Here is a 16,372-nt window from a genome sequence, read left to right on the forward strand (position 1 = left end):
CTCCTTGGCCACTCAACTCGTCACAATGCCAGTTCTCCAACCCTTCCTCCTGCTCCCTGGCTCTCTCTCCTTGGTCATTCAACTTGCCACAATCCCTCACTTCATTACAGCTGCAGTGCTAGCACAATGTACTAAGCCAGAACACTGTAACTGAGCAGCTGCGTGTATTCTAGTAGTTCTTGAGGAGGATGGTCCTTAAAGTTAGCAACATTCTATCTTCTTTGTGTGCCCAATAACAACTCAACTACAGCACAAGAAGTTGTTTGTTACTTTCTCCTTCCATTATTTTTTAATGATTGATTTGGTTACTTCTGTCAAATCTCAGCATAAACTACAATTTGTAGCATGTCGCTGGCTTACCTTCACTAAGTGCATCGCCTCCATTGCCTTTGGATTCTTGCGTGAGAACATAGTCAAATCTTGCTTTAATGTCTTGCGCAACCTGGCTTCTTTAGGACTGTAATAGTAGCCAGGATACTTCCGTTTATGTTCCTCATCAGCTGCCCTTGAAGCTGCATAGTAAGTCTCTTTTCTTTCTGCCGACAGATTCTTCCACATTGCTCCCAAGCGCACAGATATTTCTTTATTGCTCTCCGCTGAAAATTGAGAATGGTTGTTAAACTTCAACTATATCTGGAATAAGATACTCACTTTTGTGCAGCATACAAAGTAGAGAGAGAATTATAAATAACTAACAGATTATGTTGACTTGTTGTAATTACAAACTTTCATTACATCTAAAACAATGAAATGTTTTTACAAAAGACAACATACTTGGCATAACATTAGTTCATTTGTGTTTCCACTGCAAACGCTTTGTTTAATGTAGACATCAATGTGCATGTAATTACTTGAATAAAATACTTTAGACTGAAATATTGATAATTATGGAAAGGGTAGTTTGCTACGCACCGTAAAGATGACATGTTGAATTGCAGACAGGTGCAACGAAAGGACCGTTACACGTCAAGCTTTTGGCCAATACCTTTTTTTCTGATGAAGGCTTTGGCCAAAAGCTTAATGTGGAACAGTCTTTTCACTGTGACTGTCTGCAACTCAACATGTCATGTTTACAGTGAGTGACAATATATCCTTTTCGTTGTTGCAGCCTGGACGTTCCATTACTTGTTACAATTTAGATTGAAAATTTTCAGGGAAAAAATTTGGGATTTGGGCTATTCCGTGCCAAGTGGTCTAATATCGAGAAATGTTCCCACATGACCATAATGGATTTTGATGAAATTTTGTATGAACATTCACACATGTTCTCAATGAACACTGGTAAAGCTTCAGTTTCAGAAATTCAAAACTTGCAGAGATATAGTCACTTGTTTGCAACCATAGCACAGCTTCCTACAGTGCATCCTTAAATTTTGAGCAACTGTGAGATGAGACATCTCCGTAAGTATTTGCATGAAAGAAATAAAACTTGGCCATCTTATACAACTTTTAGAGCTCTTTAAAGTAAAATATTAATAAAAGGATTTCTGAGCAATTTTCATATAGATAATTTGAAGCAAAGTTGGGCGAAAAAATAGCTGTTTAAAAAAAATGCGAAATTTAGTTTTTTATATCTCCAAAAGTAATTGTGGGATGTACATGAAACTTTGCACACCATACCTCACCAACACAAGGTCTTAGAATATAAAATTTAATTCTCCTATTGCTTTCCATTATTTCATAAATCTAGGGTGAAGTTGACGATTTTTCAAAAAGTGCTAAAAATGGTTATTTTAGTCAAATTTTCATAAAAGTGTTTTCTCCAAACTCTTCTAAACTATGGTCATTATAAAGCGCATATTCTAAACTATCTAGAAAAGTGGATTTGGTTTTGCAATGCAAGCATATAAGGCCCTAAAAAGTAGCATCATCAAAGAGGCGCACTGGAAGTTTGAACACATTTTTCTGGCACTCAAATTATACCTGAAACCTTTTATTTTAGTGATGAGGAAAAAGAGCGGTTGGTCCGACGTTCTGAAGCAAAGCTGGACAATACCTCTCAAGTTTGCCTACACCATGAAGCCCTGTTATTGACACAACATGAGAGGTTACAAAAAAAATGCTTAAATCCCTTTGGGAAAGTGAATCATAATGTTAAGGCAGGAATTCGCACTCTTGATACTAAAACAGCTAATAAGGATTCTGATATGTTGAAGAAGCAGCTTGTTAATAACATAAAGCCAGATCAGAAAATTTGTCCGGCTTGCAGGACTACCTAAAATAAACACTTGGACGAAGCTTTATCAGCCTTATCATCACATTCTGATGAGGACTTTACACCAAAAGAAGAATTAAATAGTAGCTTATTGTCTATCGGTATTTCACCCCTGAAGAGAACAGTAAGCTACAGAGATAAGCCCCAATATGTGAAGAAGAAAATTCAGAAGGCTCAAAATGTGATTAAAAATAGAATTGTAAATGCCATGGGAGTAAACTGACAAATTGAAGACGCTAGTGAAATTAAGGAATGTGGAAACTGTGCCGACTATGCACATTTGCTGACTGAACTGAAAGCCAAGATGCAGAATGCAATTCATAAAGAACAGATGCAAATTTTAACCTTGGAACCTGTAAGTTGGACAGTCAGACAAACAGCAGCTCAGTTCGGTGTGTCTGAAAGAATGGTGAAGAATGCTTGGAAGCTTAAGGCAGAGAAGGGCATTCGGGCACTTCCCGAAAATAGGCAAAGCAGGAAATTACCAGCAGAAGTTGCTAGTAGAGTGCGAAATTTTTTTGAAGATGATGAGTATAGTAGGGTGTGCCCTGGAAAAGAAGATAGTATCTCAATTAGACTTTTAGATAGAAAGACATACATGCAGAAAAGATTGTTACTTTGCAATTTACTGGAAATGTATGTTATCTATAAGAATATAAATGGTCCAGAAATAGGGTTCTCAAAGTTTTGTGAACTTAGACCCAAATGGTGTGCAACAGTAGGATCAGCTGAAATGCATGCAGTTTGCATGTGTGCAATTCACCAAAATGTTAAGCTTATGCTTAGCAGAGCTGGTATACGTGAAAATTCTTAGCAAGGCATTTTGCAATCCAAACTTTAAACAGTGCATGCTACATTGCTATGAAAGGTGTCCTGGGCCCGAAGCTATAGCATCTGAAATTGCCAGCTATTTCCTAGATCATGAGCCACAGGAAGTTATTGTGTTTAAGCAATGGATACATACCGATCGGGCCGCACTGGACACGAAGCAAATGGTAGTGGATGAATTTATTGAAGATGTAAAAAATAAAATATGGAGTCTGTTATGCCATCATTACATTGCCAAGCATCAAAGCTTGCATCTTAAAGGCCTTAAATGTCATCTGAAAGACGAAGAACTTCTTGTCCTAATGGATTTTGCAGAAAATTATTCTTTTATCATTCAGGATGCTGTGCAAGGCTTCCACTGGGACAATAGTCAATCAACAATTCATCCATTTGTTATCTACTTTTGTCAAAATGAGAAAGTAGAATCTTTAAGTTTTTGCATTATCAGTGATTGTTTGCGGCATGACACTATTACAGCTCACGTTTTTATCAAGGAGCTCATTAAATATATAAAAGCACAGTTTGCACAGATATCCCACATTCATTATTTCAGTGATGGCTCCAGTGCTCAATATAAAAATTTCAAGAAGAGAGGTTTAAACTTGGACAAACTGTAGCAGGCACTAGAGAAAATCATCACTTTTTTCCTATTCATGAAACAATTCAGGTCAGCGGAGTTTCAAATGATTGTTCATCTTTTCTAGCTAAAATGGGTCACAGTAATGAAGGAGGCATATTAATGTCTGCTCTCCAACCAGGACAATATGTTTCATGCATCTATGAAAACGTGTGGTGGATTGGGAATATCTGTGAGACCCCCACAGAGCAAAGGGATGCATTAATAAACTTTATGCATCCACATGGTCCAGCAAATTCATTTTATTGGCCACCAAGAAGTGACAAGTGCCGAGTTCCAGAACACCACATTATTGCAGTTATTCCAGCTCCATCAGTAAATTCATCTGGCTGGCAATACACCATTCCTCTTGATATTCATCAGAAAATTAATGTAGCATATCAAAAATTGAAATAGGTTAGAGGAACAATCTAAGGAACCCAAGAGTGCCTTCTAATTTTACACAGGGTACTTAAATAATTTTACTATCAGGCTTGGGAACCTGTGTAAAGAAACCCTTATCAGGCTTGGTATGTTTAACCAACCAATTTCACACGTTTCCCTAATAACTTTAAGACAAAAATTCACAGGTTACAACACCTAGGTATTAAAATCTCTGCAATAGTGATTGGAAAATTTACGTCACTTGATGCATGATTCAAGCAAACCGATTCTTTTTGGAAAAATGTTTTATACAATTGAATCCAAAAATTAGGTCTTAATTTTCCACTTGTAAATATTTACAATTTTGAGAAGTACAAAAAATATGAAGCTATTATTCATTGAATTCTTTATGATTTTTTTTTCTTTTCTTTTTTTACAAATGAGAAGAGTTGTATGCAGATGAACACTTACGATAAAAGCAGAAGGGCTACTTCTCATAGTTTTCAAGTTTTTCTGACAGTCTCATTGACTATTTACCAGATCTTTATATTTCAATTATTCGAGGCACTAATAAACATTTATTAGGCATAATAAAAGATTTCAGGTGTAATTTGAGTGCCAGAAAAATGTGTTCAAACTTCCAGTGCGCCTCTTTGATGATGCTACTGTTTAGGGCCTTATATGCTTGCATTGCAAAACCAAATCCACTTTTCTAGATAGTTTAGATTATGCTCTTTCTAATGACCATAGTTTAGAAGAGTTTGGAGAAAACACTTTCTTGAAAAATTTGACTAAAAATAACCATTTTTAGCACTTTTTGAAAAATCGTCAACTTCACCCTATATTTTTGAAATAATGGAAAGCAATAGGATAATGAAATTTTATATTCTAAGACCTTGTGTTGGTGAGTTATGGTGTGCAAAGTTTCATGTACATCCCACAATTACTTTTGGAGATATAAAAAACTAAAGTTCGCATTTTTTTTTTTTTTAAACAGCAATTTTTTCGCCCAACTTTGCTTCAAATTATCTATATGAAAATTGCTCAGAAATCCTTTTATTAATATTTTACTTTAAAGAGCTCTAAAAGTTGTATAAGATGGCCAAGTTTCATTTCTTTCAATCAAATACTTACAGAGATATCTCATCTCAAAGTTGCTGAAAAATCAAGGATGCACTACAGAAAGCTGTGTTATGGTCTTAAACAAGTGACTGTATCTCCGAAAGTATTGAATTTCTGAAACTGAAACTTTACCAGTGTTCATTGAGAACATGTGTGAATGTTTATATAAAATTTCATCAAAATCCATGAGGGTCATGTGGGAGCCTCTACACCACTTGGCATGGAATGACCCATTTTCACTCTGCAGCGGAATATGTGCTGATGTGAAATTTCCTGGAATATTAAAACTGTGTGCCGAACTGATACTCTAACTCGGGACCTTTGCTTTTCTCAGGCAATTTCTCTACTGACTGAGCTACCCGAGCATGACTCACAATCCATCCTCACACCTTTATTTCCGCCACTACTTCTCCTACCTTCCAAACTTCGCAAACTTCTGGAAACAACTGCCAGACTGTGGTTAAGCCATGTCTCCACAATATCCTTTCTTCCAGGAGTGCTACTTTTGCTAGGTTTGCAGGAGAGCCACTGTGAAGTCTTAAAGGTAGAAGACAAGATACTGATGGATGTATTAAGCTGTGAGGTTGGGTCACGTGTCGTGCTTGAGTAGCTCAGTTGGTAGAGCACTTGTCTGGGAAAGGAAAAGGTCCTGAGTTTGAGTCTCGGCCTGACACAAAGTTTTAAGCTGCCACGATGTTTTGGCAGAATTAATATCTAAGTCACTGCTAACTTATGCACTATAAACACCCAAGCTCAATTTTCAATATATGACTATTCCCACATTATAAATTACTTGCTCAGTGCATTTCATTTACATTCATTTCGCTAAGTTTGTCGAAACTGCAGATTGTTGTCTATTTGTTGTGCATTATCACAAGACAGACGAATTTTGTTGGAGGTTTGATGAAGGACTTTTTGCAACTTGTTTGATATACTGATTTTATTACAATGTGAGCAACTAGTCACACAAATGTAACACATTGATGCATTTGTAATAAAACTCAGATGAAACAATTTTTTTAAGTTCAATGCCATGTATAGAAACATATTATTTGACTTTCATAGTCAACATGCCATTAAAATCATTTTTTTACAAATGTAAATAGCACCGGGGACAATGTATGAGGACTGGTTGGTTGGTTTACGGGAGGGGGGGACCAAACTGCTTGGTCCTTGGTCCCTTGTTCCCAATTAAAACAATTCCACAAGGAAAAGAATAAAACAAACAAGACATACAGCACATCGGGAGAAAGGAAAAACCACCAGAATGACAGAAGGGCAGCAAACACTGCAATGGACAAAACAGGACAAGAAAACCACAGAGAGATGCAAGAAACAGGTAGAAGGGATTAAAACAAGAGGCAGACGACCATAGCTGACTGATCACAAGAATAAAAACGATAAGCCAGCCACTCTGCAACACATTAAAACCTCCAGCCTAAAGGCACTAGGCCACCGAACACACAGGGACATGCGCTAAAACTTGGATAGAATGATTTAAAAAAAAAAAACGCCCACACATATAAAACGTAAGACTAAAATCAGCCTATGAGGTGCAGTCAGCTAAAATTAATGGTAACAAGCCCAGTAACCGAAGATTTTGTCGCAGGGTAGCCAAAGCAAGGCAGCACAACAGAACTGTCAACCAGGCGCCACAATGACATTTGGGGGGGGGGGGGGGGGGGGGGGGGGGGGGGAGGGGGGGGGTTCACAGTGCAGGAAATAGCCATGGGTCCCCCAATCACCCAAGTGTGGCCAATGCAGAGCCGGCAGAGAACTGCAGAGTCTGGGGGAGAGACCCGCATGGATGACTTCCACACATTCATAGTCTCCTTAATGGCATACAATTTTTTGTACAGACTGAGGTTATGCCATTCAATCTCCCAAAGCCGAAAACCCTTGCAGTGTAATGCTGAACGCAGATCAGTTTGGGTTGGGTTGGGTTGGGTTGTTTGGGGGAAAGAGACCAAACAGCGAGGTCATCGGTCTCATCGGATTAGGGAAGGAAGTCGGACGTGCCCTTTCAAAGGAACCATCCCAGCATTTGCCTGGAGCAATTTAGGGAAATCACAGAAAACCTAAATCAGGATGTCCGGACGCGGGATTGAACCGTCGTCCTCCCGAGTGCAAGTCCAGTGGCAGGTCAGTTTTCAATCTCCAAAAGCAGTTTCCGCATAGCCTGTTTGGCCAGCCTGTTAGCAAGCTCATTGCCTGGAATTACGACATGTCCTGGGGTCCAGACAAACACCACAGAACGACTGGATCATTCCAAGGCACAGACCGACTCCTGGATGGTCGCAACCGAGGATGGCGAGGTTAGCACTGGTCAATAGGTTGTAGGCTGCTGAAGAAGTCACTACAGATAAGAAACAACTTGCCAGTGCATGAACAGATGTACTCAAGTGCACGAGATATAACCACCAGCTCTGCAATGAAAACCCTGCAGCCATCTGGCAAGGAGTGCTGTTCAATATGGCTGCTGTGCACACAGGCGAAGCCAACGTGACCATAAGCCATCAAGCCGTCAGTGTAAAGAACTTCAGAGCCCCAGGACATGTCAAGAATTGAGAGGAGGTGACAGCAGAAAACCACAGGAGGAACCGAGTCCTTAGGGCAATGTGACAGCTCCAGACGAAGCTGCAGCCTAGATATACACCATGGAGGTGTATGCGAATGAAACCGGAAGGAACCTAGTTCACACAGAAGGGATTGGCTGCGAACTACAATCGTTAAGCCCTGACCTGGGCTGCCAATGTAGGAAATGAACCGCCATGGCTGGAAAAAGGAGACGGTAATTGGGATGTTCAGGAGAGCTACGGACGCGTGCGATGTAGCTGGCGAACAGTTGTGCATGCCTGATCTCGATGGAGGGACCCCAGCCTCCACCAGTACACTGGCACCAGACTCATCCTAAAAGCTCCCGTCGCTAGTCGAACTCCACAGGGGTGCACTGGGTCTAGCAACTGCAATGCTGAGGGTGCCGCTGAAACATAAACCAAACTCTCATACTCAAGGAATGAACAAGTGCTCTGAAGAGTTGCATCAGTCTAGAGAGATCTGCACCCCAGTTGGTGGTGCTCAGGCAGCAGAGGACATTGAGGTGCTGCCAGCACTTCTGCTTAAGCTGGCGAAGGTGAGGAAGACAAGTCCTAAGACCAGTCCTAAGAATCAATGTGTCTCCACTATAGTGAGTGGAACATCATCAAGGTAAAGTTCTGAGTCTGGACGAATGGTACGATACTGACAGAAGTGCATGGACACACAACTTCATGGCTGAAAACTGGAAGGCATGGGCTAGAGCCCATGTCTGCGCCTTGTTGATGGCTCCCTGTGGTGCCACTCAGCAACACCAGTACTGGAGGAGCAGTACAAGTCGTCTGCATACAGAGAAGGTGAAATAGACGGCCCTACAGCTTCTGCTATACCATTAATGGCCACTAAATATAGAGATACACTCAATACACGGCCCTATGAACCTCATTCTCCTGGATATGGGGGAACTATGAGAGGCACCAACTTGGACACAGGAAGTATGTGACAGGAAATTTTGGATAAAAATCTGGAGCAGGCCCCCGAGCCCCCACTCATATAATGTAACAAGGATTTGATGTCCCCAGGTCGTGTCGAAAGCTTTTCATAAATAAAAACAGGCAACTTGATGTTGGCCTCTGGAAAAGGCTGTTCGGATGGCAGACTTGAGGGACACTAGATTATCAGCAGTAGAGCAACCCTGGTGGAAACTGTCCTGGCATGGAGCCAGTAGGCCACGTGACTCCAGGAGGTAACACATCCGCCGACTCACCGTATGTTCTAGCAGCTTACAAAGAACATTGGTTAGGCTCATGGGCCAAAAGCTATCGACATCAAACAGATTTTTACCAGGTTTGAGCACGGGAACAATAGTGCTCTCCTCCCATTGCGACGGGAATACACAATCACTCCAGATGCAGATGAAGATGACAAGGATATGTCGCTGGTAGTCTGACGAGAGATGTTTAATCATCTGAGGTGGATCTGATCTGGCCCAGGAGCTGTGTCGGGGCAACAAACAAGGGTGCTGAGGAGCTCCCACTCTGTAAATGGCATCTGGGTAGGCATCCAGGGGAATGATACAGAGGAGTGACAGGGAAGATGGGGAAGTGTTCACTACCACGCAAGTCATCTTGGGCTCTCCAGTGGACAGATGGGAGAAGTCCTGGGCTCCAAAGTGATGAATCAATGGCCAAGTAAGTACCATGAGCCATGATGAAATGTGCGGGGGGTGGGGGGAGGGAATTTTTAAGAGGCAGAGGTCAGGTGAGACAGTAAATTTTCAGCATCTCTACCTGCCAGTAAACATGGTGCCACCACACAAGGGGTTATGGGTGTTAAAATCTCCCAAAAGTGCACCATCTGGAGGAAGATATAGGCTGCAGACGGTTATTTGCTGTGTCGTCCTTATCCTGACGGCCAAAGCTTCAAGAGGAGTTTGAAGTGAAGGGACACAGGTTTACTACATACTGAGTTCAGCACACAGACACAAACTCCACCCGACACTCTATTATATTCACTGTGGTTCTTGTAATATCCCCTATAGCCGCGGAGGGCAGGGGTCCACATTGCCTAGAATGAGGTTTCCTGGAGAGCCATGCAGAAAGCAGATGTTAAGCTTAACAGTTGTCGTAGCTCAGCCGGGTGGTGGAAAAAACTGCCGCAATTCCACTGGAGGATGATGTCGTTATGAAGTTGGGAAGGCATAAAGCAATAAATGAGGCAGTTCACGACTCAAGGTCACCTGATGCCACTGGCTAAGTATCTGAGCATTCTATATCCATTGTGTCCGAGGGTCCGATGAGATCTAGGTCCTCAGCGAACGCCAGAATCTACAGCTCATCCTCAGATGCAGTGCTTGTAGGTAGCGGTGGTGTGGGTCCCACCACAATTTCCATGTTCTTGGGGTGTCTTCTTTTTAGATTTCTCTCGTTGCTCCTAGGGTTTCTCTAGCTGGGTGGGCTTCACTGATCCAGTTTCCAGGACTGGGAGGATCTTGAAGTCCTTTGACCATCTGCTTTTGGGCACTTCAGCCACTGGCGGGTGTCCTCTTACCCACTCGTAGGAACTTCGCTTCACCAGCTGAGAAGTGGGGATAGATGTCCCTGATGGTTGGGGGGGGGAGACTGCTCCCAAAGTAGGTGGTGCGGCAGCAACAAGGATAGGAATTGCCTCCACCATCAAGGTGGCGGGTGTAGTCTTGTGGGCCTGACGACCAACTGTCAATTGCGGAATGGATGAGGCTGGAACCATTGTTGTAGCAGCGGCATAAGACGATGTCATGCGCACATGATGGAGCATTTCAAACTCCCTCTTAACCTCAGTGTAGGTTAGTCCGTCCAGGGTCTTGTGTTCCGTAATTTTCCATTCACGAAGTATTGGGATTTGATGGTCGTCCAGAGTTGTGACATATGACGCTGGAAGTACAGTGGGAAGACATATGCCTGAACTTCCAGCACTTAACGCACCGATCGGAGGAGGGAAATATGGCTTTAAATCACAGTGGTGTACCATCACCTTCACCTTGTCGGGTAATGTGTCACCCTCAAAGGCCAAGATGAAAGCCTTGGTGGCAACCTGATTGTTCCTCAGACCCCGATGGATGCACCAGACAAAATGAACACCTCGTCGCCCTAAACTGGCGCGCAGCTCGTCATCTAATTGCTAAAGAAGGTCCCAATGGAATATAATACCTGAACCATATTTTAGCTCTTATGGGACATGATGGAAACAGAAACATCCGCCAGATTGTCAGAGGCAAGTAATGCCTGCGATAGGTCAGAGGATGCTGTTTTTATCAAGACTGACCCAGATCACAATTTGGACAATCCCTCCACCTACCCAAACTTGTCCTCTGAGTGCTCCACAAAAAACTGAGCCTTCATCGACATGAAGGATTCCCCATCAGCTCTCGTACATGTGAGGTACAGGGGCGAATAAGGTTTGCTGCCATCCTTACCCTATGTTTCTCCCATGCTGTGGCCAGGGATTTGGTGTCATCCTTCTGTGTATTAAATTGAGACCTTGAGTGCTTAGAGACTGCTGGTGTTTGACCACCAGCAAGTGATGACGTTGTATGCTTCATGGCATGGCATCCGCTCTGCTGCCACCCACACCGACCAGGGGTCCTCCCCATGGGCGCCACCCGGCCTCAGCAAAGGCCATCTGGCATGATGGCCATTTCCGGGAGTCCCCATGCCACAGGTAGATGGGCATCTACTCCTTGGCATAAGTGGGGAATTAACGGCGCAGGCATCAGCAGAGCGATCCCTGTGTAGTCTGGGGGCTACAACCAATAGGGTACATGGCGGCCCCACCACAACGGACCGGCTACTGTGCCAGATACGACATGTAAAGAAGTCCACAATCATTGTCGGCACAGAAAACGACACCGCACAGTGGATGGAGGAAAAACGCACCCACATGATCTTGCCCAACAGCTGGAAAATGAGCAGAATTACAAATCCACAATGATAAAGTATGCTACAGATCTCAGTGCACAATGGACACGATTCACTATGTAGGGTACCCTTCTCCAATTGGCTCGCTCTTCGGGAAAATTAGGAAGAATGGAGGTCGAACCCTACAGGGGACCATCACAGAAGGCCAAAACATTTGAGACTACTTTTAGTCACCTCTTACAACAGGCAGGAAAACCTTGGGCCTATTCTAACCCCCAGACCCGCATGGGAATGTATGAAGAGTAAGGCATTTCAACTACGTCAGAGGCTGATTAAAGATATTGTCAATCTCCCTCAGAAACTCGAGATATTGAAAATCTCTTTTAACCTCAATGAATAGCGAACATGGCTTCACAAAACAACAGCCAATGTGTTTTATGAACTTATTAATAAGAAAACAAGGACGCTCCAGCACAGTAGTTTGGAGGACAGAGGTTGCAACCATGTAGATTGCCACTGAAACAGCTGTTAACTTAACACAAAAATCCCTATATTTTAACTTTGTAATCCCTTGTCAGACTAACGAAAGACTCATGTCATTGAATTAGTCTGATGCAAATCTGTTATTCTGGTACAATAAAATATAACATTTTCATTTAAAAAAATAGATGACCTTATTTCATTGATTAATGAAGTTGTAAAACTGCATTGGCTTTTATTTCATGAGCCCTTGTCACTATTTACTTAAGTGAAGAGAGATTACAAATGCCATTCAATCCAAACCTTTCATACAAATACAGATTTAAGAAAGAATTGTGGAGACCTTCGGTTTTAGTAGTATTATATTCCGATTATTACAATTTCTCTAAAACTAGGAGGGAATATTAGTAATGAGTTTCACTAATCATCCACACGTAAGAATGGATGTGGATGTGTGTGTGTGTGTGTGTGTGTGTGTGTGTGTGTGTGTATTTTTGTTTTCCACATCTCCTAAACCACTGGACCGATTTCAACAATACCCCTTCCTATAAGGCAACAGTCGCTGTGGGGGTTAATAACCACATGCCTATCATAGTTCAGGAGAATGATGTCATAAGCAATGAGATGTGTGAAAAATGCTGCACCATGCATGAAGTTTTAATACATTTCTTGTTTACTCCTAAGACATTCCTACAGTCAAAATCACTTAAGGAAATCCCTGACACCAGCAGCACTTTTCACAGCTGTAGGTAAAAACACTTACTGTCTATAGATGTATGAAGAGGCGTTATCATAGAAACGTTTATGTAAACACATTGTAGACATGCGAAGCAGCTACTCCAAGAGTACAGAGACTGTCCAGGAGTAATGACATCTAAATTTCATTTTGTGACAACATGTGTTACGTCTCACATAAGAAGGAGAAATTTCTACCACTACATGTAGGAATTTGACATAGCAGGATTGTGGCCTATTAAGAAACAGGTTTATTGTTGCATTATACTGTTGGCTACATCAGCCAGGACCCCGCAGCTGTCACGCAAATGTGGATGGCCCAGAAGTCCTATAATTGAGATACCACGCAAGTAGCACATGAGAGGACAGATGTGTTGTGAACTTGGCCACATAGCATTGTTCAGCAAAGCTGTGTACCTGGAGTCAAGGAATGTGCCTGTTTGTAGGAAGATGAGTCTCCACACCAACAGTGTGACACAGTCTGGAGCGTCACAAACCGTCTTCACAGTGTCCACTGTCACGGCTTACACTAACATAACAGCAAAGAGAGGCATCTTGACATTGGTGTGCCACAAATGTAACAGAAGCAACTGCAGATCATAAACTATAGACTTTATACCACATGTGGTCATACTGTGACATCATTAGCGTCTATCGTGTGACTGTAGGCAGTAATTTCATTTCAACAGCTTGCTGTAATTGAATTTCTTCTTAAAGAGGAAAATGTGGTGCTGAAATTCACCTCAGACACTTCAACATGCCTATGGGGATTACTGCATTTTTGAAGCTCTTCCATGCATTGTGCGATAAACGTCATGGAAAGATTATCCTGCAACAGGATAAAACACGTCATCACAATTCTCGTGCCACTGCAGGGAAGGTCAAAAAATTTGTATGAGAAACTCTTCCACGTCCTCTGACTACCACCTTTCCAGTTCTTTTCAGGAAGAGATTCAAGGTCAATTCTATGAGACAGAACTGATGGCAAAAATGTGTGCAAGGAAATGGAGGTTATGTTGAAAAGTGACAGAGTATGTAGATCAAGATGATGTACTTTGTCTAAAAAGAAAGATTAAAAATTTGTTGCTCATTACTTTCTACAGCCATCACATGTCACAAAGAAATTAAAAGAGAGCGTCTTCAACAAAAAACCAACACAAGCTGCTAAAAATGAGAAGCAGTGGATTAAAATCAGTTACAAGAAGTTTAATGAGGGCAGTGTCCTAGCACTGTTAGCTGATAAAAGGTCCAGCAGTTGTGATTACAGACAAAAGTGAGAACATAAATAAGACACTCAATTTCTTTCAAAATGATACTGGAAATCTCACATTGTCCCACATTAATCTAAAGCAGCAGCAAATACAATATTTTTTTTATTTACAAGGCAACAACATCAAAAATTAACAACAATGAATCCAACAGTTCCAAAGTTATGGGCCCCATCAAAAATCCATAAAATTAATTTCGCTGTCACACCCACTGTTAATTCAATGGATCATCTAGGTTACAAATCTGTGAAAAAGCTGCAATCAGTTTTACAAAACCAATACAAATTTCAAACTGCTTATTCAGTAAAAAACAGTTACCAAGCAACTCAAGACATCAAAGAACTTCGGGTCCCAGTCAATGCTAAACTTATTTCTCTAGATATAGTAAACTTACACAGCACCATACCCATCACAGACCCTGTAGATATAATTAAATATAATTTATTAAAATATCGACAATGTCCACATATGAAACAGCTAAATTAAAAGAGTTACTAGATCTTGTTCTCACCCATATTCACATTCAATGGCAAAATATACACAAGAATGTTGGCCTAGCAATGGGAAGCCCACTCAGTGTGATCATTGCAGAAATTTTCATTAACCACCTTGATAATAAAATTTTGTACAACGATGTCAATATCAATCAGAAAATTTTGCCCTACCACAGATACGCAGATGAAATACTCATAGTATATGAGAAACAAGAGAAGAAACAGAAACTTTGTTAAACAGATTCAATAGTTTGCACAAAAACATTCAAAAAGAGAACAAAATAATTTTTTTTAGATATGACAATAACTGACACAAACAAGATACTCAACATCGGTGTACACAGAAAACCAACAAACACAAGACACATCATTGAGAAGTCATACATGCCCCAACTCACATGCCAGCCGAAGTGGCCGTGCGGTTAAAGGCGCTGCAGTCTGGAACTGCAAGACCGCTACGGTCGCAGGTTCAAATCCTGCCTCGGGCATGGATGTTTGTGATGTCCTTAGGTTAGTTAGGTTTAACTAGTTCTAAGTTCTAGGGGACTAATGACCTCAGCAGTTGAGTCCCATAGTGCTCAGAGCCATTTGAACCATTTTGAACCCAACTCACATAAACAAGCTGCATTCAAAACTCTCTTTAACACATGACAGAAATTCCCACTAGTGCTGCCAACTACGAGACTGAAATAAACACAAATACAATGCACATAGCAATGGTTACCATGAACAAGAAACCGGTGCACTTTCACCCCAGATAATCGAAAGCTAAAGCAAACCAACTGGCACTGTCACAACACACAACATACAGAAACCTAAGTATGTAGCTATACACCAAAACAGAAATGAGGATCACTTTTGAAACAATCAATACAACTGCTGTATGATATCTCACAACCAGCTGAGGAATCGAGCAATTACACAATTTATAAAATAATATGAGTCACTGCAACAAATATTACACTGGCCAAATGTGTAGAAATTTTACAACCCTTTCTAAAGAACACATTAACATTTCAGACTTGATAATGCTAATATGTCAGATACAGAACAACTAGAGATGAATGAGAACAGTGCTGCAATAGCGAACAACCTTTACGTACCACATAATTTAGTGAAGAGGGAAATGGACACCATGGAGAAAATGAAAATATTCATCCATGGCCTAAAGTGGAAAAATATGAAAGCCTAAATGAAATTAGGGAGTTCAAGAATTCACCCATTTCTTCACCAACTTCAATTCAATACTGTTAAAATACAAAACAAGTCAAAATTAAGGGTGTCTACACAAATCCATATTCCAGCAATATATTTGCAATACTTTTAAATAATTCTCATACTGTAATCTTTAAAATAAAATCATCAGCCTCTCATCGTAACCTATTTCGTCGACCAACACCAGTGATGTGACAGCAAGATGTGCAGCAGACATTCCAACTGACTAACACCAGTTTCAACATATCAATAGTTGAATCAAAACTGAGAACAATAGAATCAACAGTTGAATCAAAACAACCTTCGTTCGTTCTGTGTTGTAGGCACCTTCTGCAAATTTGTGAACAGTGGTTACCAACTTCAATGAGCCACAGCATGGGAGGTAACTAAACACACCATAAGAGGACACCCACCCAACATGAAAAAAAAAAAACATGACAACAGCACATATCCAGACTATACAAAACAACTTTAATATCTGTGTGAACTTTTGTTAAATGATTTGTATTACCAATGTAGCCTGATAAGGTTCATACCTTGAAACATGTTGCTTCATTAAATAATATTGGTATCGATAAATTTTG

At 41.1% G+C, this 16,372-nt stretch overlaps 1 protein-coding gene across 4 annotated transcripts in view; it reads right to left on the reverse strand.

Moving 5' to 3' along the window:
• LOC124621912 (protein tramtrack, beta isoform-like) overlaps positions 1-16,372 on the reverse strand; it is a 142,125-nt gene that overhangs the window by 29,710 nt on the left and 96,043 nt on the right. For all 4 annotated transcript variants that reach the window (XM_047147414.1, XM_047147415.1, XM_047147417.1 and 1 more), the window contains exon 10: positions 361-596. In XM_047147414.1, the coding sequence (XP_047003370.1) occupies positions 361-596 (236 nt within the window). The remainder of the gene's footprint in view (positions 1-360; positions 597-16,372) is intronic.

Source organism: Schistocerca americana, chromosome 7 (genome assembly GCF_021461395.2).
Source record: "Schistocerca americana isolate TAMUIC-IGC-003095 chromosome 7, iqSchAmer2.1, whole genome shotgun sequence".
In the NCBI taxonomy this organism is placed as follows: Eukaryota; Metazoa; Arthropoda; class Insecta; order Orthoptera; family Acrididae; genus Schistocerca; species Schistocerca americana.